General features: G+C 45.7%; 2 protein-coding genes across 2 annotated transcripts; one reads left to right on the top strand and one right to left on the bottom strand.

The window, feature by feature from the left end:
- Positions 1–4,439: 4,439 nt before the first annotated feature.
- CIAO1 (cytosolic iron-sulfur assembly component 1) lies at positions 4,440–8,196 on the bottom strand. Its single transcript, XM_007959434.2, has 7 exons — positions 8,058–8,196; positions 7,369–7,517; positions 7,114–7,225; positions 6,919–7,007; positions 6,464–6,665; positions 5,724–5,811; positions 4,440–4,680 (listed from the first exon to the last, which is right to left on the bottom strand). Exons 1-7 carry the CDS (start codon positions 8,194–8,196, stop codon positions 4,440–4,442), a joined length of 1,020 nt encoding a protein of 339 aa, XP_007957625.1.
- Positions 8,197–9,191: 995 nt separating this feature from the next.
- On the top strand, positions 9,192–22,503 carry TMEM127 (transmembrane protein 127). The gene is made up of 4 exons (XM_007959433.1): positions 9,192–9,435; positions 21,198–21,362; positions 22,090–22,206; positions 22,313–22,503. Exons 1-4 carry the CDS (start codon positions 9,192–9,194, stop codon positions 22,501–22,503), a joined length of 717 nt encoding a protein of 238 aa, XP_007957624.1.
- Positions 22,504–25,687: the final 3,184 nt, after the last annotated feature.

Raw genomic sequence — 25,687 nt, 5'->3', positions numbered from 1 at the left:
CTTGTAAGCTTATTTTACTTTGGATACATCCATAGCTGAGTTGGTTTCTGGGTTATGTCATCTTGTGTGTCAATGGTCAGTTGTCGTTTGCTATTATTGGTTCTTTGTTCAGAGGAGTCCCTTTAGTATCTCTTGTAAGGTTGGTCTGGTTTTAACAAGTTCCCTTTGTTTCTGCTTATCTGGAAATCCCTGATTTCACCATTACATTTGAGGGACAATTTTGCTGGGTATATAATTCTTGGTTGGAAATTTTTGTCTTTCAGGGTTTTATATATACCGTCCTATTGCCTTCTTGCTTGCATGGTTTCTGCTGAGAAATCAGAGCTTATTCTTATTGGTTGTCCTTTGTAAGTAACTTCATTTTTCCTGTGCTGCTTTCAGGATTGTCTTTGGTTTTGATGAATTTGATAATGGTATGTCTTGGTGATTTCCTTTTGGGTCTATCCTGTTTGGGGTTCGTTGGACTTCCCGAATGGATATATTCTCATCTTTCATCGTATCAGGAACTTAGGTCTGTTCCAACAAATCTTGGAAAATTTTCTCAGTGGTTTTGTCTCTTCTGTTCTGGGATTCCAATGACACGTAGATTTTTCCTTTTGATTGATGGTATCGCACATGAACCTTAAGCTTACTTCATTTTGTTATAACCTTTTTTCTGATTGATTCCTTTCCAAAGAAGTATTCAGGTATTTGTCTTCAGTCTCATTTATTCTCTCTTCCATCGCATCAATTCTACTTCTTTGACTTTTCAATGTGTTACCTTTTTCTGAAAATTTAGTATTAATCTTCTGGATTTCTATCTGTAGATTTTGAATCATTTCTAATTTTTCATTTATTTTGTCATTTTGTTCTTGTATTTTCCTCTGAAATTGTTCTTAAGGTTTTGTCTGTGTTTTTCTTAATTCTGTCAGTGTTTTCCTTGATCTGTCTCTCAATCCTTTGAAGATACATAAATATAATTCTTTTGAATCCCTTATCAGTGAGTTCCAATGCTGTGTTCTAGGTCTGTGTCCTGCTGCCTTGTTTCTACCACTTTATCTTGCTTCTTCGTGTGGACTGTGGTCTGTTGTCTGTGAGACATTGTGACGTTGTTGTATTTAGATCTCTGTTAACTGTTTGTGAAGAGCAGCTAAGGGTGAGTCAGGCTTTTCTTGGTGGTGGTTTATTGTTGGTCAGTTGGTGGAGAAGTGATGGCTTTCAGTAAGTGAAGCTGCAGGAGGTGTGGGTGTAGTTGTCTTATGGGCACTGTTGCTGTCTCCCGTTCATTTAGACAAAAATAACAGTTGAATAATCATCAAAAAAGTAAAAGCAAGTGGACAAAAAAAAACCCTATATAATCACAAAGGAACAATAACCAAGGGTGGGGGGAACCCTGCAATCTCTGGGGAGAGAGCAGTAGGAGAAAAAAAAGTAGAGTAGGAGAATAATGAAGAAAAAAATGGGCAAAATGCAAAAAAGAAAAAGAAGGAATAGGGTTACCCATGAGAAAATAAAAAATGGGAACCAGCAACAGGGAAGAGAAAAAAAGCGGAAAACTAGAACCTAGGAAGGGAAGAATAAAAAATAATAATAAAAAGGACAGAAAAATAATTTTAAAACAGACAAAAAGCAAAAAAAAAAAAAAAAAAAATCTGCGTTGGGCAGGGCACCCAGGCTGGCAGCTCTGTATGTTTCCTTTTTTGGTGTTTTCATGCAAATTCTTCTACTAGTTGGAGTTTAGTCCATCCCTGTATCCTTCCCTTCAAAGCTCAGGTCTCCAAGATCTTCTCTGTGGTAATTGGTTCCCCTTTTCTTTGTTGAAGAGGGTCTCTGTAGTCTGTTTGCCTATTCCACCATCTTCCTCATGTATTTAACACTTTACGTTCTGCAAGTATCTTTAATTTCCAACTTAAGTAAAGACAAGAGGATACTCAGGTGCTTTTATAGTCAATCCATTGTATATTGTTTGAGTTGAGGTATATTGAAGAAAATCTGATTTCACACAGATAGTTGGGAGTTTTTCATAGTCTTTTCAAGTAATGTGGATATTCTTTGATACTACAACCACTGCTGTGGAGTTGGATCCAAATCATAGCGACCCCTCCTTTGGGTTTCCTATGCAGTATCACTATGGAAGTATATTGCCCAACCTTCCTTCTGAGGAGTGGCTGGTGGGTTTGAACTGACAGCCTCTGGTTAGCAGTCAAATGCCTTAGGTACTACACCACCAGAGAGGTCCTGCTTTGATGCTACAGAGACTCAAAACGTGGTAGTTTGTTAAAAGATTAGGTGCAGTACGGAATCTGAAGCCTGATCAGTGAACCTTTTTGTTCTGTTAACATCCATTGTTGTAACACTGAATCTCTTACCATGAATGATTTTGTAACATGCACTGATCATTTAGGAAATGTTGGTTCACTAAATCATGCATCTCTTCCAAATGTTGACACATCTCATATATAAGAATATATGAATATAAGAAAATAAAAAATACAAGAAAAAAAATCACATTTGTTAATATCACCACCAATTCCATGAGAAGAGTCTTTAAATACTGGGAAGCTATCAAGTGCATTCAGTGGCAATACAGGTTTTCAAACCTCTGATTTTTACTTGAATGCTTTATTTTTATCATTGGCAGTACTTTCAGTTGTTGCTTCAATAAAAGGCTTTTTCAGTTATTTTTGAGGAAAACAAATAGTCAAGTCCAAATACCATAGTTGCTAGTTCTTTTGAGTAAAAATCCTATGCCATGAAGAACATAGCTAATTGACCTTCCAACTCAATCGCTTTTGCTCATTACAACTGCCATACTTAAGTGTGCAGAAGTGTTTTATGTCATGCTTCCTCTATTAGTGTCACAGGACTGTTGTAACAAAATGCCACAAGCTTGGCTTATTAGAAACTTAATGTCTCGTAGTTCTGGAGGCTACAAATCCAAATCATTGTGTCAACCAGGCCAGTTTCTCCAGAGACTCTAGATCAATCCTTTCTTCTCTCAGCTCTGAAAGTCCCAGGTCTTTCTTGGTTTGTAGCTACAGCAAAACTCCAAGGTCACATGGCCATCATCCTTGTCTATTTTATAAGGACCCCACTCAGAATGGATTAAAACCTACCCTACTGCAGAATGACCTCATGTTAATGGGTAACATCTTCAAAAGCCCCATTTCCAAACAAAACCACATTCACAGCTAGGATTTCAGCATCTTTTGGGGGGGACACAATTCAATCCTAACACTTTCTAGAAGTGTTCTCAAGGGTCAGGGTTTTTTAAATGTTTATTGGTTCAATAAAGGTCCTTTGTGAGACTGGCAGTATTTTTACTGTGTGTGGCAGTGAAGACTATGTTTCCTGATAGTTTCCTGCTACTGCCTTCATACATGCCAGGGCACCAACAGTCCTGGACTCCCAGGGATCTGCACACCACATTTTGAGGACTACTGCTTTAGGTGTTGTCCCCCAGGTGTCTTGAAAAATATAAAGTCATGATTAATAGTATACAAATAAAGTGAAGGCTTGGAAGATAGTTCTATAGTTCTATAGTTTGGAAATAACTGTCAGGAGACAGACTGAAGAAGTGATTGCCTCCGGCAATGTTTCTCAACCCTCTTCTGAGAGACTGCGTTAAGTAGGAAATTAACTCGACAGCCACTAAGAATAGGGAATTTTATTATACATCTTTTTCCTAATTGCCCCACTAAACCTATATATTACAGATAGGTCCTTTAGAGGCCCACAATCCATTGTATTTTCAGAATTTGCCCTGACCAGGAACCAATTTTCATCCCTATTGAGAATGTATGTCCTGTGGCCAGTAACTCCCTTTTAGGGTTCACGTTCTCTATTTTTTCAGCATTCCTCTATTGCCATCACAGCATGATGGCTCAGAAAGTAGATGAGTTTCTAAGGAAAAGCAGGGATGTTCCTTAGGCTAAACAAACCTGCATTAGAAAAAGGAAAAATTTTTTTTTTTTTCATATTGACTATCTTACATGCAAAGCTTTACCAAGAAATTAGGAAAGCAGGCCCTATTTCAAAAAAGGATTCACCATGGAATTCTTTAAACTGTGAGTGCCCTTAAATATAAAATAGGACTCAGGACTTGGATTGTTATATAAAACTTAACATTTCAGACAATTTCCTACATAAACATGTACCCTCCCACATATATATTCACCCACTAAAGTTTAACACTGTATTTTCTTCCTGTGCCTTACAGCAAGCAAAATCTGTGGTGTAACAACAAAGGTACTGATCTTTAGCTCTTTAGTGAGAGCCCGTATCAGAGGAGGAAGAAAGAGTAAAATCTGTATATTACACTCCACACTTCTAGCAAAGTCCAAATGGAGGAGAGCTAAGTTAAATCAAAGCTAAAGATGATCCTCTAGGTCCTCTTAGAAGCTGGAAAAATTTGGGACCATTTTCTGGGGAGCTACGATTCCATCCCAAGTAGAAATGGCTCAGAGCCCTTCAGGTCGTTGGTACTTCCAGAAGGCCACCTCTCCATCATCACTGCAGGAAGCCAGGAGTCCTGGCTCCTTGGGGTTCCAGGCCACACAGTTGACATCCTGGGAATGTGCCTGAGGCAAATGGGCTGTCAGAGAGAAGGTGGGCTGCTGTGGGTCGGAACTGGGGTTCTCCTCAAACACTCGGATGGCATCATCCCCACAAGCAGTAGCGAGGGCCCCTGTCAGCTGACACCTGGGAGGAACATGCGCATCAGTAGATATGCAGGTGGCAAATTAGCAAAGAGTTGTTTTACCATCCTGGGGCTGTTCTCTTGCCAAACTTCAGACCTCCCTAAAAATCTCTTATCAAAGAGCTTCCCTAATCTAATACATAGCACAAACATCACCCCTTAAGTTTTCAAGTGCTTCCTTCTAATTTTGCCCCAATAAACTAATAACCAAAAAAACCACATACAATTCTGAATTGTGCTTTTCTCCCTAGGCATAGGAGCTCTGGTAGCATAGTGGCTAAGGCACCTGACTGCTAACCAGAAGGCTGGCGGTTCAAACCCACCAGCCAATCCTCGGAAGGAAGGTTGGGCAATCCTACTTCTGTAGTGATACTGCCTCGGAAACCCAAGGAGGGGTCGCTATGAGTCGGTCCGACTCGACGGCACATAACAACAACAACAACTCCCTAGGCATATGTAGTTTTCTATGTCATGAAGTATTCTTTACTGGTTTTTTTAGCAGTTATATATAATGGGCCACTGAATTTTACCATGATATTTAAGTCTGCTTTTGTTGGCTATATAGCTTACTTCCAACTATATGATAATGCAAAAACTTGGACACACATCAATTCCTATCATTATTTAGGGTTATTTCCTAGGGGTAGATTCTCAGAGCCAGAATTGCTCTCTGACCTACTCTTAGGTAAATAGTGTGGCTTTTCTAGACACCATAAGGGTAGAGTCAATGTTACCAAGCTATAAAATTTATTACTACTAAACATTTCTGGATGGCATGGTGCTATGTGAACTCCAAGGGCTGGTGCTGACCTTACACAGCCTGGGATCTTAACAGAGGTAGAGAGCTGGGCCTTTAAGTCTGTTCCTTGTGCCTGTGAATCCCAAGCCAGTCAGCTTAAACCCAGCATGAAAAATAGTTGGGCCTGATGTGAAAAAATGAAGGTGGTTGCTTTCAAATGTTATTCACTCCCAAGTGGGCAGAGGGCGGCACAGGGTCTTTATGTCTCTAAAATCCAAGGGTGGGGAGTTGGAGATGAGGTCTCACCAAGCGACATCATAAATGGTCCTGGAGTGGAAGCCAGACAAGGTGCAGATACATTTCCAGCTGGGGTCAGTGCCACTGCATGCCACCCCTGCAGGACAAACTTCTCTTGAGCCTACAATGTGTCAGTATCCTGGACACTTCAGGGGAGTAACTGCCTTATTGTAGAAGAGATCCTAACTCCCTCCCTTACCCCTACAATCAGTTATGATTCCTTGGCTCCATCCCACTGTCCCCATTTTCACTGATCTGCCTCACACACTGAGACCAGACTGGTCTTTCTAAAGCAGAATTCTGAAAAGGACTTGTTCATTAAAAAGCCTTCTGCCGTAGACTAAATCTGACTAATCAGTATGCTTTTTAAAGCCACCCACCAGCTTGCCCAACCCATGTTATTCCTCCCCAAACTCTTTACACCCTATGCTCTATCTGAACATACCACCATTCCTGTCAAAAGTCATACATACCTCCAGTGCCTTAGCTCATGCTGTCTCTGTTTTCACCTAGAATTCCTCGCCCCTTCTCCTCCTGTTAAATTCCCACACATCCTTTCCAAGTTTGGATGAAATGGCCCTCTTCCACAAGACTCCCTGATTCTCCTATCACTTTATCTGGAGTCCTCTTGTGGTACCTCTCACTTTCTACCCCAGTCTGCTATAATTCACGTATGTTGTCTTAGCCCCTTAACAGACTGTAACTTCTTGAGAGATGAGTCTCCATTAGCTCTCCTACTGGATCCTCACCTTGCTCGTTGCCTGGTAGATACTGGCGCCAGATGCGCACGGTACGGTCGTCACTGCAAGACGCCAGGCGCTGACCACTGGGATCAAAGGCCAAGCTCCACACGGTGGATTCATGACCCTCAAGGGTGGCACAGCATACCCAGTCATCCTCTTCCTCCCGGTAGAGCTTCACTGTGTCGTCGTAGCTGGCAGAGGCCAAAAGCTGGGTGGAGGTGGGATGTGTGTGTATGTGTGTGTGCAAATATAGCACTTGTTTGTAGCTAAGGAAGTGCCTGCAGTTTCAATACCAGGATGGACAGCCCCAGGGATCTATTTTTACAAAGGGACTAAGGTTTGTAGGTTACAGGTAAAGATGCCTATAAGAGCAAGGATAGGGCTGAAGAGTAGAGGGAGGCTGGGGACAATTCTCGATACCAGAATTCTTTCCCACCAGACACACCTTGCCTGATGCCTACCTCCTGGCTTGGGTGCCAAATGACATGCTTGACATCTTGTGTATGGGAGTTGAGGACACTGACACATTCATATTCATCCTCTTCATCAACTGTAGGAAGAAAAAAGCAGAGCACTCAAGAACCAAACTATCAGAGACACAAATGGGGATGTCTGCCAGCTGGCTTCCAACTCTACTTGGAGGGACCGGTACTCACCTTCCCAGACCCATACACTTTTATCTCGGCTGCAAGTGGCCAGAAGGTTGCCAGATGGGGCCCAGGCCACTGACTTAACCTCATTTTCATGGCCCTCAAGAGTAGTTACACACTACGAAAAGGGAAGAGAGACAATAGCAGCAAAGACCCCTGGGGTCCTTCTGGGCACCGCACAATTGGCAGGTTAGCTCAGGTTCTTGCACGTACCCTGAGGAGCAAACAGGCAGCAATCCTAGTCCCATCCCACCTTGTTACCTCAAAGTCATCCTGGTTCTTTTTCCAAATGCAAGTAGTAGCATCAAAGCTGGCAGAGGCCAGGTAATTCCCACAGGGAGACCAGGCTACCTTCCGGACAGTACGCTGGTGGCCTTCAGAAAGGACAGACTTGCAGATCCAGCTGTCACCTAAGGTCAGAGAACAGGCCAAGCCCTGGAACTGAAGCACTATCAATAATGCCCTATGATGCTGAAGGTTAGTATGGAACCAAGCCTGGATATTTAACTTGATTTTAGAGACATTAGCTGACTCTATTTCCCCTGAACGCATCTTTCTGAAAAACAAAGCTGAAAGCTGAGAACTCATCTTCATGATTTAAATTGTCAATGGCTTCCAAATGCGCTCTGAATAAAAGATAAACGTCACCATCGCGACCCTGATTATTCTTAGGGTGTCCTGCTACCATTCTTCTATGCATGTTTTCTTGTTTCAGCAACTTTCAGAATTCGGTCAACAGTTCCAGACTGTCTACTCACGTTTTTGCTTCTAACTGAAGATTCCTTTGCCTGAAACACTCAACTCGAAGGGCGCCTCCCCTTTTTCTCCTCTGGCCCGTACTCAGGTTTAGCGTCTGTCAAGCAGGCTGCACATTCCCCGGGCCCGGAACCTACACTATGCGCACGCAGAGCTCCAGGAGTAAAGGGTCGCACAGCCATACCATGTCTTACCCTCTGTGCCCCAGATGCGGATTCTACGGTCGCCCCCACACGAGGCCAGCAGGGTCCCCGCCGGGTTCCAGGCCAGGTACCAGCAGCGGGAGTCCGGGTGCGCCGGGACACGGCCCAGCAGCACCAGCGAATCTTTCATGACGTCCTGGCGCGGGTGAGGAGAAGGTAGGTAGAAGTGGGCAGAATCAGTCACGCCAAGAGCAAGTCCTACCTCTCAAGTTCCCACAATACCAACCCTAAGCTTCCCGGGTCGCAGGGTCCAGACGCTTCCGCCCGACGGCCCGAGTAGTGCTGGGAACTGAAGTGCCTGTCGCTGCACGCTTCCTTCTGGAAGTTGTAGTCCTCGCCCCCCTAACAGAAAGCATCGTGAAACTGTCATGAACTACCAGTCCCGTGAGGCCCTGCGCAGGGAGCTGGCGGCTCGCCCGGAGTGTGACGTGTGCGGGGCACCGGGCGGTAAGCTGGAGGAGGTGGGGGCGGAGAAGGAAGAAGCCGGAAGTGGATCGGCCCCGGGTCGGCCCCGGTGTTGCGGGATTAGGGCCTGGGATTGCTTGGCCCCGGGCAGTTGAGGAGCCCGTGACGGGCCGGAGCGGCGCCATCTCGGCCCCGAGGACTGCTGACCGGTGAGGAACAGGGGTTGGCGTGGGGAGGATCCTTTCTGAGCTCAGGTCGCACCCCAGAGCGCATTTCTCGAATCCCCAGTTCCCTATTCCTAGTCCCTGATCTCTGCGGCCCAGCCAGGTCCTCCGCCTCTCAGAACCCTCTGGCCAAAAACCCGAGTTCAGGTCTCCTTAGCCCTAGCAGCCAAGATTATTGGTACCTCAGCCCCTCCTCTTCTGTCTGTCCACACCCCACCCGGCCCGCGGCCCTCATCCGGTCCTCGTCCCCCACCCCGGCAGCCCTATTTCAGGGACCCCTGTCCCCGCCCCCAAATCCCTGCAGCCTTCCAGTCTTTGCTCTGCTGGCGGCTCCACCCCCCATCCTCCAGTGTCAGCTTTGACAGTCCTGCGTCGGTCTCACCTGCCGCGAATCCAGCGCTTTGCTTTTCTCCCCGTGACAGGCAAGCTTTGCGCGCCCCGCGGAGGTCGGCGGCAACTAGTAGAGACTGCGGAGCAGCGGCAGGCGGCCCCGGGTATGTACGCCCCCGGAGGCGCAGGGCTGCCCGGCGGGCGCCGGCGGAGGAGCCCAGGAGGCAGCGCTCTGCCCAAGCAGCCAGAGCGTAGCCTGGCCTCGGCCCTCCCAGGCGCTCTGTCCATCACGGCACTGTGCACTGCCCTCGCCGAGCCCGCCTGGCTGCACATCCACGGCGGCACCTGTTCCCGCCAGGAGCTGGGGGTCTCCGACGTTCTGGGCTACGTGCATCCGGACCTTCTGAAAGGTGAGGGCGCTGCATGCCCGCCCTCTTCCTCCTGGGCTACCGGGCTTTCTCAGCGGGAGGCAGAATGTCGTAAGGGCTGGAGCTAAGATATCAGGGACAGGCACTTGGTTGAAGGAAGCGGCTTGATCTTTCCTGTCTGGTGTTCATGCCCGCCAGGTGGCTCTGTTTGGGGTCCGGCCTTTGATTAATTCTGATGTTATTCAGCTAAGCACTATGCTAATCTGGAGTGCTGCTATTTTAGGATTCTGCCAGAGGAAGGGCGCTGTATATGGAGATAAGGATGCTAGGCATCCCAATTAGCTGTACCCTTCTAAGGAACCTGTAGGTTACAAAAAGTCTTCTTTGCAGTAGGCTGATTGATGGAGAGCTTTTAATAAGACTGGTAGCATAGTGCCTAAGGCACTTGACTGCTAACCAGAAGACTGGCTGTTCAAACTCATCAGCCACTCCTCGGAAGGAAGGTTGGGCAATCTACTTCCATAGTGATACTGCCTCGGAAACCCAAGGAGGGGTCGCTATGAGTCGGGTCCAACTCGATGGCAAACAACAAACATTTTAAAGATACTTTAATGTTCTAAAGTAATTGGGTTTTTATTAGAGAAAAAGGGAGTCTGTGGTGTTTTATGGTAACTGGTAGTCAGTTCCATTGCCGTCCTCACTAAAATACTTGGAATTTGGCTCTTGGACCCATTACAAGTTTGCCTGAGGTAAAGTTGCTTTGTTCATCATCATGCCTCATGGGAAGGTAGGCTGAGGAAAAAGGTAAAGGGGCTGTTTTCCCTCCTGGATACAGAGGAAGATCAAGGCCTACATCCTGCCCAGTTCTGTCGCCATAATGAGAGAAAGATTGTGTGATATGAGGACCTGACTGCCCTGCCTAGCTGTAATGCTAAAAATGGTCAGTGCCCCAAATAGTCCTTAGTAACAGCACAGGACCATCATCCTCAAGGTCTTTTCAACCATTCTTGAAGGTCTTCATATTTTCTCACTGTGTCACTCCCTAGATACATACCAGATACCTACCATGCCATGTATCACTTAGCCCCTCCTGATATCTATCTTCCTGTTGCTTCTTTAAAGATGCAGAGACTGGGATTTGTTGAAAAGGCCTAAGTTCCCCTCTGCCTTGGATCACATGCTCTTCTGCAGGTCTAGGCTGAAAAGCACTATCCTTGTGTCCTAGTGATGTCTTTCTCCGAGTGTTCTTTTACTGTTTTGAATCTCTTATGTTTGTGAGGATTTAGGATGATTTTGTAGTAAATAAGATGGGGCTTCTCGTTTGCTTCCAGATTTTACTATGGTGGTAGTAGCCTTTGCTGAGTTGGCTCATTAAGACCAAAGTTAAACACATGATGGAGGCTTTGTGACATGAAGCTTTTTCTTTGGAATGTAGCTAATTGCACAAAGCTCATCAAGTCTGAGTTAAGTCTGGATGGTTTTTCTGAAGTACATCCCCCTTCACTTGCTTTCTTTGAAGCACAGCTTCATTCAGGCTTTTGCAGTTGATTCCACCCATGGTGTTTCAAGAATTTAGGTTTACCTACAAACGAAGAGAAAGTTCACAATGTTCCTTCCTTTACAGATCATCCCTAGGGCGGGGGGGGGGAGCTTATAAAATTCATGTGATGGAGGGAGAGGCAATCCGATCTCATATCCTTATTGCAGAGGCTCAGGGAGCTGTGAAGTAATCTCCCCAAGGCCACACAGCTAGTGATGGCATAGCTGACGTCGGTTGAGTCCAGTATGAACCAAAATGGTGCTGTCTTATTTATGTTTTTTGATCCATTGTCTTGTTTCATCTGTCATGAGGAACAATCTCATGGATATTTCACTTTGGTGTGTACCATTGTCAGTGGCATGTTAAAAAATAAAAATTCCTTGTGCAGGTTCTCCTTTGTTCACATGTGTATTTACTCTTTCTAGGGAATTATTCAGGCTAATTTTTGGTTTTTTGTAGAGCTTTTTGCCTTAACCTTTACATTATGGTTGCTGACGTGTTTAGGAATCTTACCAGTGGACAGGTTCTGTCTTTGGCCATCCCTTGGTCATTGCTATCTAGAAACTCTGCATGCTCATTAATGGGAGAGTTGGCAGTGGTGCCACAAGAGCTATCACAAAAGAAGGTAAGGAGTGAGGAGGCCTCTGATTGCTTCTCCTTTCTCTTTTCTTGTATCTGTTGGTTTTTTTGGTACCCAGTGGGCCTTTGGACGGGTTCCTGGGTAGAACAGAATGGTTTTCACTTGACTACTAACGTAAAGGTTGGCAGTTCAAACCCACTCACTGGTGCCACAGAAGAAAGGCCTGGAAATCTGCTTCCATAAAAATTACAGCCAGAAAAATCCTATAGAGCAATTGCACGCTGTAACATGGGATTACTATGAGTTGGAATAGACTCGACAGCAGGGGGTTTGTTTTTTTTCTGAGGGTTGGGCCTTTGGTCATATGGTATCTGTGCAGACTCTCAGGGCCTAACATATTTTCTGGCATATATGCTGGTATACACCCCATCTCAGGAGGAAGAAGGGCTGTGGAACCTAGATATAATGCATATAGATGTTTTCAGGGGGAAAACAGACCCTATGAGGTAACACTAGTAGGGAGGGCTGGCAGGCTCTGGAGCAGTGCCATACATTTCTTAGCCCCATGCTTGAGTGCTAGGCATTGGGCTAAGCACACTCCATGCTTGGTTTTAGTTTATCCTAACCTGTGCTCTGGTAGCATAGTGGCTAAGGCACTTGACTGCTAACCAGAAGGCTGGCGGTTCAAACCCACCAGCCACTACTCGGAAGGAAGGTTGGGCAATCCTACTTCCGTAGTGATACTGCCTCAGAAACCCAAGGAGGGGTCACTATGAGTCAGGTGTGACTCGACGGTACACAACAACAACAACAACAGTCTGTGCTTAGGAGGTGCTGTCATCAACCCACTTCACAAAGGACTCCGGCTCAAGGAGATTAGGTAACTTTCTCAAGGACACATAACTTATAGGAATGGCATCAGACTCTAAAGTCCAAACTCTTTCCACCATACCTTAGGCCTCGAAGAGGGCTCCAAGTTTCTTTTTCATTCAGTCAGAGCTGCCCAAGGCTTATTTCCTCATTTTAGTTGAGTTTCTAACACAAGTTCAGCCAAAACTCTGCTTTTTGTCCCTCAACATCTCAGTGTTTGGGCTCAAGTTGGTCATCCTGAGGCAAAGCCACTTATCCCCCAGTTATCATTCACAGAGTCTTGAAATGCAGGCCAGCTCAAAGGATTCCATCCTGCATTCTTCTGTTCCCCTGGGCCCAGGTCTGTAGATATCCCCAGACCTCTAGTGGGGAGCCACAGTAATCATTCCTTCTGAGCACATCCCTTTCCGCCTCTCAAGTATGGCCAACACAGGGCAGCACAGACAGCAGCCTCAGGAAGCATCTTTGGAGAATGAGGAAATTTGGGATTTGAAGTCAAGTGAGTCACAATTGACAGCTAGCCACTGGAAGATCAGGTGCCTTCCAGGGAGGGCCCACGTACCTGAGGGTAGTGACTGGTACAGCTGGTACTTCCAGGTGCAGGAGGACCTGTCATGAGGGGCAGCTTATCTAGGAACATTGGTAACTGTGGTGATGTCCCATCCAGGCACTAGAGGGCCATGTTGGAGTCCTGTGTAGAAGGCTGTCTGGAACCTAAAAAAGTCCCAATGGGAGAGATTAAGTAAGTGAGACCAATGACTGCTGAGAGGCACTGGGGCATGTGGACATTCTTGGCATTTATCAGAAATTGTCTCTAGCTTGCAGGGACTCCAATAAATAGAGAGGGAGAGGAAATGAGATGGATGGAAGAAGGGAACTGGTCAGAAGCCACTTTAACCTTTCTGGCTGTAGCCTGTTTGGTTCAGGTAGGGGTTAGAGTGATGGGCAGGTAGACAGGAAGAGCTTGGCCTTCAAAACAAATCCTGCCCAGTGGTGACTCATCAGTGACCTTGGGCAAAGTCAGTTCCTTGGGATCCTATTACAACAGCAGCTGCCTTCTTCCCTGATGACTAGAGAGGATGGTCAAGCACTGTTTACCAAAATAAACCAGCCAGGACACAATGGGAGGGTAAGATGTGTTCCTATATGTTACCAGAATGTTGCAGACTACACCACTGGTTTGAATTTAAAACCTAGACCTGTCCCATGTACCATTTCTCTCCCACAAATAAGATAATAAATACATAATGTTTGGATTTTTTTTTTTTTTTCCTTTCCTCTCTCTAGTAATTTCCTCAAGGGAGCAGGTGTTCGTTGTCCCCCATGCCATACTGCTGTCTAGGAGGGGAGGAGAGGAAGAGATATTGAGATGCTGAGGGCAGGAGAGGCTCTGAGCTGGGTTCTAAGTGAGTCTGGGGCAACATGGCCTGTCCCTCCTATGTGCTCTGAGATCTTCCCATAATGCGATGTAGGGCAAACTCCTGGGGCATCTACTAGCATCGCTCCAGGGGAAGTTTACATTTGACTTCCTCACTCAACCTGATGGTTTACTCACAGTGTTGGAGTGGAGAAAGGCAAATCGTTTGAAACAAAATCTGTTTGGGTCTTGTGTCAAGAAACATTTAACTAAAACCTGTGTACCATATTATCATCCTAGGGCTAAGCACACTTCATGCCTGGTTTTAGTTTATCCTAACCAATATCTGTGCTTAGGAGGTACTGTTATCACCTAGTGGTGCAGATGTTTAGCCTGGCTTTAGGGGGGCTTCTCTGGCCCACATTGACAGACATGTGTGGCTAAGGAAGTCTCGGTGTAAGGACAGGTATGCTAGAAATGACACTGCTGCAGCCCACTCTTAACGGCTGCATAGAAGTAGGTGGGCAGTGACATTACAGGGGACTACTTCACTGCATGGTGTCAGTTGCCTCTCCTAGCACTCACTATGGTAGATGGAAGATGAGGGAACAGAGACCACGATAAGTTAAGTGACTTGCTCTGGGTAATGTGTAGCTTGTCAGGTCTAGGGTTTGAGGCCTAGTGCCATTCTGGACTTCTACACTGCTTCCCAGACTTGGACTCCAATGGCTGCAGTACAACAGATGTCCCCATACCAAGCAGTATTGGCCCAGTAATTCCCAGTATGAGCACTTTACACTTTTTATTTTTAAATTTTTTATTGTGATTTGCATGCAGTCTTACAAAGCAGAGTTGTTTCACACTCAGCAGTTCATATACATTTTGTTTCACACCAGTTACAATCCCCACAATGGAACGGCTCTTCTCTCCCTGCCTCCCTGTGATTCCCCCTTCCCTGTGTCCTTCTTATGAGCTCTGGTGGTGTAGCGCCTAAGGCATTTGACTGCTAACCATAGAGCTGGCTATTCAAACCCACCAGCCCCTCCTCAGAAGGAAGGTTGGGCAATCTACTTCTGTAGTGATACTGCCTCAGAAACCCAAGGAGGGGTCACTGTGAGTCGGATCTGAGTGGATGGAATTGAGTTTGGTTTTTGAGTTTTGTGTCCTTACCTATGCATTCCTGTCTACTGAGCTTTCCCCATATGCAAATTGTTGCCCTTCTGATCTCCCACAGTTGACTGTTCTCTAAGGAGTGCATCTCTCTTGTAAGTTTTTCAGTTCATAGGCCTGTGTGTTTGGCTGAGAGTTGAGCCATGGGACTGAGTCCAGTTCCAAGCCTGAAGGGTAACCTGGGGCCATAGTCTTGGGGGTTTCATCAGTCTTTGTCTCACTAGTAATCCTGATCTTTTTTATGTTTTTGAATTTTGTTCCACATTTTTTTCTCTATCCAGGATCTCCAGTTTTGATCCCTTTCTGAATGGTTGGCATTGGTAGCCTCCTATCTAGTTCTTCTGGTCTCAGGGTCATATAGGCTGAGGTTCTCTTGGTCCATTAATCCCTTGGACTAACAGTTTCCATATGTCTTTGATTGTTTTCTTTGCTGTGGAGGAGCAGAGAATAGTTGCATCTTAGATGGCTGCTCACAAGCTTACAAGAACACAGCCAGTATGAACACTTAACTGTTGAATGACCTAAACCTTTTTTTTTTTTATTGTTAATTTGGATGAAAGTTTGCAGAGTAAATCCATTTTCCATACAGCAGTTCCCACATATTTTGTTTCATGACATTGATTGCAGTCCCTTAATGTAACAGCTCTCTTCCCACTTCCTCCCCATAGTTACCTTTTCCCTGTGTCCTTCTTTCCTACTCATTCCTGCCCACTGAGCTATCTTCCTGTGCAGATACTGCCTTTTTGATCTCTTATGAGTGATTGTTCTGAAGAGTATACCTACCTGGTATAAATGTTCACCTTATATGCCTTATATTGTTTGTCTGGAAGCAATGGGAGTGAGTTTAATTCCAGGTCTGAAGAGTGACAAGGGGCCATAGTCTCTGATGTTTCCCCAGTCTCTATCAGACCAGTAAGCCTGGTTGTTCTGGTTACCTAGTGCTGCCCTGACAGGAATATACCACAAATGGGATGGCCTTAACAAACAGGAGTTTATTCTTATAATTTGGAGGCTTTTAGTCTAAGTTCAAAGTGCCAGGCTCTAGGAGCTGGGGGAAAGCCCCTCACCCTTGGGGTCCAGCTTTGCCTCCTGCTCCTGGCCTACAGAAGCTAGAGGTGTTTCACTCAGACAGCTGCTAGCTGCTGAGGCTGAGAAGCCCCAAGATTGACAATTAAAAAGGCACAGTCCTGATGTTACCAAACCACACGGCAGGCCATTAACTTAAGTCCATTGTAGTCCCAAGGTCGGCAGAGCATAGCAGGCTGTTGAGCAATGACACAGCTAAATGCAGGGTCCAAACATGCCATAGGCTAGAGACCATTCCCAAAGCTTCTCCTTATATACAGGAAGCAGAACACATCCCAAAGGCAGCTACTTAGCAGCTTGTGGTAGATCTCACCTTGGACTTAATTGCCAGTCTCATCATGGGGAATAACTACCACCAGCTGCCCAGCCACTCAACCAGGCAAGCCAAATTGACACACAAATATAACTACCACACTGGTCTTTTTTTTTTTTTAATTTTTATTGTGATTTGGGTGAAAGGTTACAGAGCAAATTCAGTTTTCATACAGTAGTTCATACATATTTTGTTTCATGACATTAACTGCAATTTCCTACAATGTAACAGCTCTCTTCCTACTTCCTCCCTGTAGTTATACCTCTTCCCTGTGTCCTTCTTTCTTATGCATTCTGGCCCTGAGCTATCTCAAGCCTGTTCTTTTTTATGATTTTGAGTTTTGTTTCACATTTTTCTCCCACTCAATCCAGGATCTCCTGCACTGATACCTTTCTGAGTGGTTGACAGTGGTAGCTGGGCACTATCTAGTTCTTGATCCAAACCTTTTTTGACTGGAAGAGATTTCATGCTTTCAGGTGTTCCCTTTGAGCTTGCAGCTCTGACAGTGTTCATTAGCTTTTGACTCTTCATTGAAACATACCTTTTAAGGATTTGATTATTTCCCTTGGGGAAAATTTAAAACAACTAACTGTGGTACTTCGTAATTCTGAGTAGCATAGTACAGGGCAGTCTGACCTGGGTTTCAAGCCTAGCTCTGCACTGTGTGACTTGGAGGAAGTCATTTAACCTCTTGGAGTCTTAAGTCCCTCATCTGGGCTATGTGTTAAAGCTGCTAGAGGGTAGTGAGGGTTAAATAAGATAGCATCTGACCTGTTTGCACACAAAGGCTATTTCTGGGGGGTACACAAGAAACTACTAACAGGTTTTACCTCTGGGGAGCAGCAGTTGGGCATTTAGAAAGGGAGGGACGTTCTCTCTGAAGTTTTTTTTTTTTCTTTTTTTTTTTACCATATGCACATCTTTCTTATTATTTAAAACAATGTATTGCAAAACATTCCACACATATCAGAAACCTAAACCAGTTGCAGGAGTCAATTTCGACTCAAGTTGACCCAATGTGTGTCAGTAGAAATGTGTTCCACAGTTTTCAATGGCTGTGATCTTTTGTAAGACCACCATCTGGCCTTTCTTCTGAGGTGCTTCTGGGTGGATTCAAACTCAACCTTTTGGTTAGTAGCTGGTTGCACCACCCAGGGACTCCATAGCACACATAGGAGTATATATAACACATGTTCGTAATAAAATGACCATCCTTGTGCTTACCAGCTAACCTAAGAAACAGGGTATTACCAGCATCTTTAAAGCCAGAAACCAAACCTAACTGGTTGCTTATGTATTACTTTTTCAGTTAAAACTAGTTGTTAAATTAAAACTTAGTGAATTTTTCAGAAACATGATTAATATACCAATCAGAATGCCTGGGGTGTGCTTAGTGATGTTGATTGAGTCTGAACACAGCCTGCTGCAGAGCTCTGCCTCTGGCAAGTTATTCTTGTAAGCACTAGAAGAAGAACATTTGCACCCGTCTCCCCTGCCCTATGCTACGTGGACCTCAAGAAGAACTATCTCAGAAAGCTTTTTAACAGTACTCCAAATAAAACCAAGAGACAGCCTTGTCTCCAGGAGCTTTTCTTTCAAGGAGGCTCTGTGGGTTTTTAGGCTCTTCCAGCCCACAGTGCTTTTTCAAGCTATGCAGGGCTGGATTTAAATGAAGGCTGGTCATGGTTGCTGGCACAACTAATGCATAGGCAAGCTGCTTGGCAGTAGGCAGTCACCGAGGCTGGATATATGGGCCCAAAACAGATGGTGTGCAGACAAGAGAACGTGACAGATGGCTCTGAGAGCAGCTTGATGGGTCACCTGAAGCTAGACTGTGGTATATGAATCTTGTATGGGCCCAGCCAGCATCTGCCTTGTGAAGTCTGACCCTGAGGCAAGGTGTGCTCAGCATCAAAGGCCCAGGGCCTCTTTTATATCTGGTCAGGTTCTCCAATGTGGGAGGTTGGGGGCCTCTGCCCCAAACTCCATATTGCCAGTGTCCCCTCCCCAGATTCTTGCACTTTCTTTCATCAGTCTACCTTGCTATGAGGTTCCAAACTAGTGTATCTTACATATAGGGCTTGAGCCACCTGCATGGGAATCACCTGGGCTGTTTGTTAAAATTTAGGTTCCCAGGCCCTATTTCAGACCCATAGCTCAGATTTCTCTAGGGACTTGGGATCATGCTTAGCACCAGCACCCCAGGTGAATATGGTGGTCACTAGGATCCATAAACATCATCCACATCCTTTCAGCCTTAGATCAAGATTTGCAAAAAGAGCCCATGGTCTGAGTCTTGCCAGTTCCTTGCAAATTGTCAATGACTGGAATAAAAGAGGGAGAGAGAGGAAGTGAAGGCCCATTTCCTACTCTTTATTAAGGCATCATCACAGCCTGGTTTCTTTTTGGATCAGTCTTTATGTTCTCTGTGTACTTCTGGGAGTCATGCCAGTTTGCATAGCTATCAAAGGATGGACAGTGTTTGTCTAGGTGGAATTTTTTTTTTAAATTTTTATTGTAATTTGGGTAAAAGTTTACAGAACAAATTCATTTTCCATACAGCATTTCATACACATTTTTGTTTCACGACATTGACTGCAGTTCCCCACAATGTAACAGCTCTCTTCCCACTTCCTCTTTGTAGTTACCTCTTTCCTGTATCCTTCCCTCCCATGCACTTCTGCCCCCTGAGCTGTCGATACACAGCCTTTTTTTTTCCCTATGATTGAGCTCTCCAAGGAGTGTATCTACCTAATGTAAATGTTCAGCTTATATGCCTGTCTGTTGTTTGGCTGCAAGCCACAGGAGTAAGTTCAGTTCTAGACGGAGGGGTAACTGAGGGCCATAGTCTCAGGGGTCTCACCAGGCTCTATCAGGCCAGCAAACCTGGTCTTTGTTTTTTATGATTTTGAGTTTTATCCTACATTGTTCTTCTACTCTATCTAAGATCTGCACCAATCCCCCTCCAAGTGGTTGACAGTGGTAGCCAGGCACCATCTAGTTCTTCTGGTCTGTGGTCATATAGGCTGAGGATCTCATGGTCTGCTAGTTTCTTAGACAGTTTCCATGTGTTTACCAGTTCCCTGGACTAATTGCTTCCATACATCTTTGGTTTTCTTCATTCTTCTTTGTTCTGGATGAAGAGAGACTCATCGTTACATCTCGATGGCCACTTGCAAGCTTTTAAGAACCCAGTCGCTACTCACCAAACAGGATATAGAACAGGGTTTTTGTGTAGTATGTTATGCCACTTGAGCTTGATGTCCCCTGCGACCATGGTCCCAAGGCCACAGGTCCAACTACTCACTCCCTTAGGGTACCTGGCTGTGGCCAAGAAGCCACCACAACCTTGTCCCTTGTCAGCTCTACTATACACCAGATCTTCTCACCAAAACAAAACAAACAAACAAAAAAAATTCACTGCTGTTGAGTCAATTCCAACTCATAGCGATCCCTCCTTGGGTTTCTAAGGCAGTATCTCTATGGAAGTAGATTGTCCAGTCTTTGTTCTGAGAAGTGGCTGGTGGGTTCGAACCACCAGCCTTCTGGTTAGCAGTGAAATAATGCCTTAGGCTCTACACCACCAAAGCTCCTGGACCTTCTCACAGCACATATAAATACACATGCAGAAACGTCGTCTGTCAGCCCTATACATGGTCATGGGCACACTCCACCCTGCATAGACATACCTGATCATTCAGCTGTCTACCCATCTATCCCTAGGTAGAATTTTTTTTTTTTTAAATAAGAATGGTATTAAAGTACTAGGAGGAAACATTGATTTCCTTCTGTGTCTGGTGCATGGTTGTTGTTCTGGGGTCTCCCTTCATCATGACCCTGGGAACTCCATGCACATTGGGTCTCCTATTACATCTTCCTTTTCCTTGGTTTACTCCTTCATTTTGGTGGAGTAGGTACCTCTAATTGGCTTCATCTTAGAAGGTACTTGTATTGCTGTCAATTTCTGAGCCTTTTGGGCTTGTGTAGTGTAAATGTAGTTGCCTCTTAGTTTTTCCTGGTGCTGGCTAGCACTTCAGCTTTATCTAGTGTGTTAAGTTAGTTTTCCTTGTCCCTTTGCTTTTCCAGGTCTCAGAATTTTGTTTTGCCCCTTTAAAATTTTATTTATGCCTTTAAAAAAATTCTGTTGTTTTAGTAGGGTACAGGGAGGTAGCAAAAATAAATGTGAAAGTGCAGTCTACTATTACTCCTAATTTATCTGGTACTGTCTTATAGTTAAACATTTCCATAAACTGCTCCAACTTCTTTTTAGAACAAAAATAGAATGCATGAGTAACTTGTCTTGATTAGAATTCTCTAGAGAAACAGAACTAGTAATATTTATCTCTTATGTAAGGCCAACCCACATTATGGAAGGTAATGTGTTTTACTTAAAGCTGATTTAATCACATGTAAGCATTTCATAGCAACATCTAGACTTAGGTTTGACCTGAACTGGGCATTATAGCCTAGCCAAGTTGTCGCATAAAATTCATGGTCACGTGACTGAATGGAGACTCAACATTAATTGACCTTGGTTGGGTTTTAGCCTTTCTTGCTGTCTTAGCTCTGAAGTCTTAGCTCTGAAGTTTCCTACCAGCCCAAAGCATGCTTTAGCAGTGTGAGTTAGCATGTCCAATTGTCAGAGTCTTTAAAAAGGATTGGAAGAGCATGGCAACTACAGGGGACTCCTATACCTAAATGAATCTTGTTGGAAAGAGAAGAGGACTTGAGGCATGTGGGAGCAGTGGCCCAGGGTTCCTGGCTGCTGATAGGGAGATTGTTCCACTTTCTCTGAAGCCAGCTGGGAGCAGTAGCTAAGACAGCCTCTGCCAGCACTCCCCTGTACCCGTGAGTTTGTTGGCCTGAAGATTTGGTTCTCCTCCCACAGATTTCTGCATGAATCCCCAGACAGTGCTGCTTTTGAGAGTCATTGCTGCCTTCTGCTTCCTGGGCATCCTGTGTAGTCTCTCTGCATTCCTTCTGGATGTCTTTGGGCCCAAGCATCCAGCCCTGAAGATCACCCGTCGCTATGCCTTTGCCCACATTCTCACAGGTAACCTGGGGCCTGCTTACGGCGTAGAAAGAACTGCCATAGGGTGAGCGCATGCCATGTGGAATTGCAAGTGGGAATACAGGGGTTCCTATGAGCAGACACCATTCCAGGTGCTCATTTCAGCCCTAGCTTTTCACAGAACATCTGGGCATGTTGGCAGCTTGCTTCAGTCAGTGCATGCATACTTGCCAGGACCACAAATCCACTCAGCCCAGCTGTAGAGAGGTAATATTGTTAGAATACCACAAAGAATTCATGGCTCTTTAAAAACTGGATTTCAAGGTCAAGTGGGCTCGTAGGTCCTGGAGCCAGCAATGAAGGAGCCGAGGTGTTTCTCTGTGTGTCCTGGAGTGCATAGCCTTATCAGGTTTTCTCCTTCCCTCCATCTTCCTGCTTTTCCTGCTATGTCTATTTGATAGTAGTGGTGCCAACTCGAGCTCCCAAACTGTATGCCTTACCTATTCCTCTCAAGTACCCAATGGCATCCAGTAGCCTCAATATCTAAGTATCCCAATAGTGAATTCCCGATAAAGAGAGAATCTGACCAAGGTGAGATCAAACATCTTTCCCCAGTTCCAGCCTAAGAATTCCATGACCAAGAGTGCTCCCCCTAGTGGGTCTGGAGCCAGGCAAATATTCTAAGAAGGGGGCTCAGGGAGAGAGGCTACAGTTGGTTCCTTGAGCAAGTACCTACTGACCCTCTTCCATGCCATTCTTTGTCCCCCAGTCCTGCAGTGTGCCACTGTCATTGGCTTTTCTTACTGGGCTTCTGAACTCATCCTCGCCCAGCAGCAGCAGCATAAGAAGTACCATGGCTCCCAGGTCTACGTCACCTTTGCCGTGAGCTTCTACCTGGTGGCAGGAACTGGTGGAGCCTCAATATCTAGTTTTCAGGAGGCTTCTACCTGGTGGCAGGAACTGGTGGAGCCTCAATATCTAGTTTTCAGGAGGCTTCTACCTGGTGGCAGGAGCTGGTGGAGCCTCAATCCTGGCCACAGCAGCCAACCTTCTGCGCCACTACCCTACAGAGGAAGAGGAGCAGGCACTGGAGCTGCTCTCTGAGATGGAGGAGAATGAGCCATACCCAGCAGAGTATGAGGTCATCAACCAGTTCCAGCCTCCCCCGGCCTACACACCCTAAGGCCAGCCACTGGGGTTTCTTCCTCAGCTCCCTTCCCCCCAGCTCTACAGCTGTGTTCGCATCCAGAGGAGCTCCTTTCCCCCAACAGGCCTCACTGGTAGTATCCTGAACATCTCCCAGCCTTCCCCAGGAGAGACTCTGCCTTTAGGTTTTTCATGTATCCCTGCTCTTGAAACGTGGGATGCATAGATCTGATCTGATATAATGCACTGTATCCCCACTTGCCACCTTCCTCTCCCTTCACGTTCACTAGTCATTACCAACCAGGGATGGTCATACAAGTTTTCTTCCTTAATGGACCACATCTTTGGGACTGGGATTCTCCTTGGGGGACTGCTGACAGTGCATAGTCCCAGACAGAAATGTCAACAAGGCCAAAAGGAAAGGGAATTGTGCCCTGCAGGCTCACTTCATAAAGGTCAGTGTTTCTTCCACAGCTGTAGTTCTGGGCTGACCATCCCTATTCCTTCTTGGAGTGCCCCAGTACCAGGCCATGATTCTATGGAATTCTCTGCACTTTAGTCTTTGGACTTCCTGTCACATGTGTTGTTTTACGAAGAGAAAGAATGGCTGTTGGGAAGCAGAGCAGTTGCTCTCTGACCCTGCTCTTGCTTTGGCTGGAGCCCAGTCAAGGAGAGCAGAACCTGGCATAAGACTGAGGCCTTTGGGTGCCTACCAAGGATCAGAGTGAAGGGGACAAAATCTCTCCAGCCCTTTCACCTTTTAAAATGGGGGTCGTTTTAAAAGGAAAAAACAAAACCAAGCAGCAGCAACAGTACTCTCTTTTTAATATAGGCTATTACCATTTTCAGAAATTGCTCCCATTCCTTTTGGCTCTGCAATAATTTGGGCCTCAGCTCCTTCCAAGCCCATGACAGTTCTTCCTTGAAATTCTCCCAGCAGAATGCAGCCCTATTCCCCTGACTCTTCCTTCCTGGTGACTGTGGCTCCCTGGGGCTTTACTGTGGAATCCAGAGCCCCATTGCCCCTGAGGGGCTGAGGACTGTGTGGCCTGGCTGGCTGGCCAGCGTGGTGCTCCTCAGGACTGCAGCACTGAGATGTAACCTGGCCTCAGATCAGGAACTGGGACCACAGCGTCACAGGAGAAACCACCACTCTCCACTTAGGAGTCACAACCAATGGGACCCTATCACATGAGGTTTCAGAACCACCCGGGCAGACTAGAAGACCTGGCTGTATGCTTCAGGCTCAGCACGTTCCCCAGGCTGTAACCTGGGGCTACAACTTGCTGCATGCCCCCTCCCCTTCTTGAATGTATTCTGCTCTTGCCATGTGCTACTGGCTCTTTCTTGTCCAGCCGTCACTCTGGTGACCCACACATGGCTCTGAGTCTGAACTTTCTGCCCTGAGATCTGGGGCATAAAGTGGGTGAATCTTAAGAGACTTTCAGTATGGATTCAGATGGCCAAGCTACCCTTGTTAAATTACTAGCTTCTTTGGAATCAGTGCCCAGTGCTGAGCTGAAGAGGAGACGGAGCCCAATCTCTGCACTCCTGAGGCCGTGAGACAGTGAGACTAGAGAATGGACACTGCTGTTGGGCTGTAGCTGGCAAGGGACCGTCATGTAATTCCAATGCCTCCGTCCGTCTTCAGCCAGATTGATAGCAGACCATATCCTCACATGAGTGAGTGGTAACCTGGAGTTCACTGCTGTGATGCCAGAGAGTATCCCAGTGTGACTGTCACACTGAGGCTTTCTTCTCTTAGGCAAGAAAGGCCCTGTAATACCTGAGCACAAAGCCAAGGAGCTGTATATCAAGTCTTGTCTTTCTGTTAAGTACTGAGATTGTCGTTGGCAGGTTTCTGAGGTGTGGCCAGCTCTCTGACCATGGGTGTGTGAGCAGGCAGGCCAGGGGACTGGGCACTGAACATGCATGCCAGAATGACTGGTCATCCTAAGAGGACTTGGATGTGACCCTGTGGGCTTTTCCATGTGATTTGGAACCCACTTTTTATTAGCATCCCATGCCTCTGGCCTTTCTCTTTCTCCCTGCCATCCTGACACTGATAGTTTGTCATATAAATTCCCCTGGTTGTGATTTTTTTTTCTAGAAAATAATTAAAAAACAAACAAACTAAAATAAGAATGGAAATGCTAATGGCTCCCTGTCATTTTTCTATCACCGTTTTTCCGCATTTGGTTTATTCCCTCCCTCATAAACAGCAGGAGAAATTGATGAGGCTTGTAGTTAATAGAGAGAAAGGACATGGGTGTGCCTTATCCATGCAAGGTACTGTCATCTACATGATCCCACTAATCCTGACAACCTTGGAGTCCACAGCCTTGGTCCTACAGTTAGGAATAGCAGATGACTCCCACCCAACTCCTCAACTTCAAACCCTGAGCTCGTCTCTCTGCACTCTCTGGTTAATTGTAGAGAGCGAGCTGCTTCTGAGTGCTAGCCACTGTGCAGGAAGAAATGTACCTCCTTAGGACTGGGCCTTACAGAAGAAATTGCACTTGCTGTTTTAAACCACAGGGAATACTTCCTGGGAAAGGCTTGTAAGTGGAAAGAGTTGTGTGTGTGACCTGTAGAAAAACTCTTCAGGGTCAGTACCAGGCCTCGATGGTTACACATTCTCTTCATTTATTCATACATTCAGCCAACACACTGAGCCCCAGTATATGTCAGGGTAAAAGCATAGGGTTCCCTTTGAGGAGCAGCCCATTTAGGTGCTCCTTTTTTATTATTCCTGGAAAACATACACATCTTTATTATTACTATTATTTATTCTTTTTTTTATTGTGGTGTGGGTGAAAGTTTACAGAGCAAATTCACTTTCCATACAGCAGTTTACATATATTTTGTTCCATGACATTGACCACAGTTTACCACAATGCAACAGCTCCCCTCCCACTTCCTCCCCATAGTTACCTCTTCCCTGTGTCCATCCTCCATGCACTCCTGTCCCCTGAGCTGTCTCCCTGTGCATAAACAGCCCTTCTTTCTCCCATGATTGTTCTCTCCAAGGGGTGTATCTACTTGATGTTCAGCTCATATGCCTGTCTTTTGTTTGGCTGGAAACCACAGGTGTGGGTTTAATTCCAGATCTGAAGGGAAGCTAGGGGCTATAGTCTCAGTGGTTCCACCAGGCTCTATCGGACCAGCAAACCTGGTCCCCTCTTTTTTTCTCTCCAAATGATTTTGAGTTTTGTTCCACA

This window comes from Orycteropus afer, unplaced genomic scaffold (genome assembly GCF_000298275.1).
Source record: "Orycteropus afer afer isolate SDZICR_OR568_19922 unplaced genomic scaffold, OryAfe1.0 scaffold00017, whole genome shotgun sequence".
Taxonomy (NCBI): domain Eukaryota; kingdom Metazoa; phylum Chordata; class Mammalia; order Tubulidentata; family Orycteropodidae; genus Orycteropus; species Orycteropus afer.
This window is presented reverse-complemented; position numbering and strand designations above follow the sequence as displayed.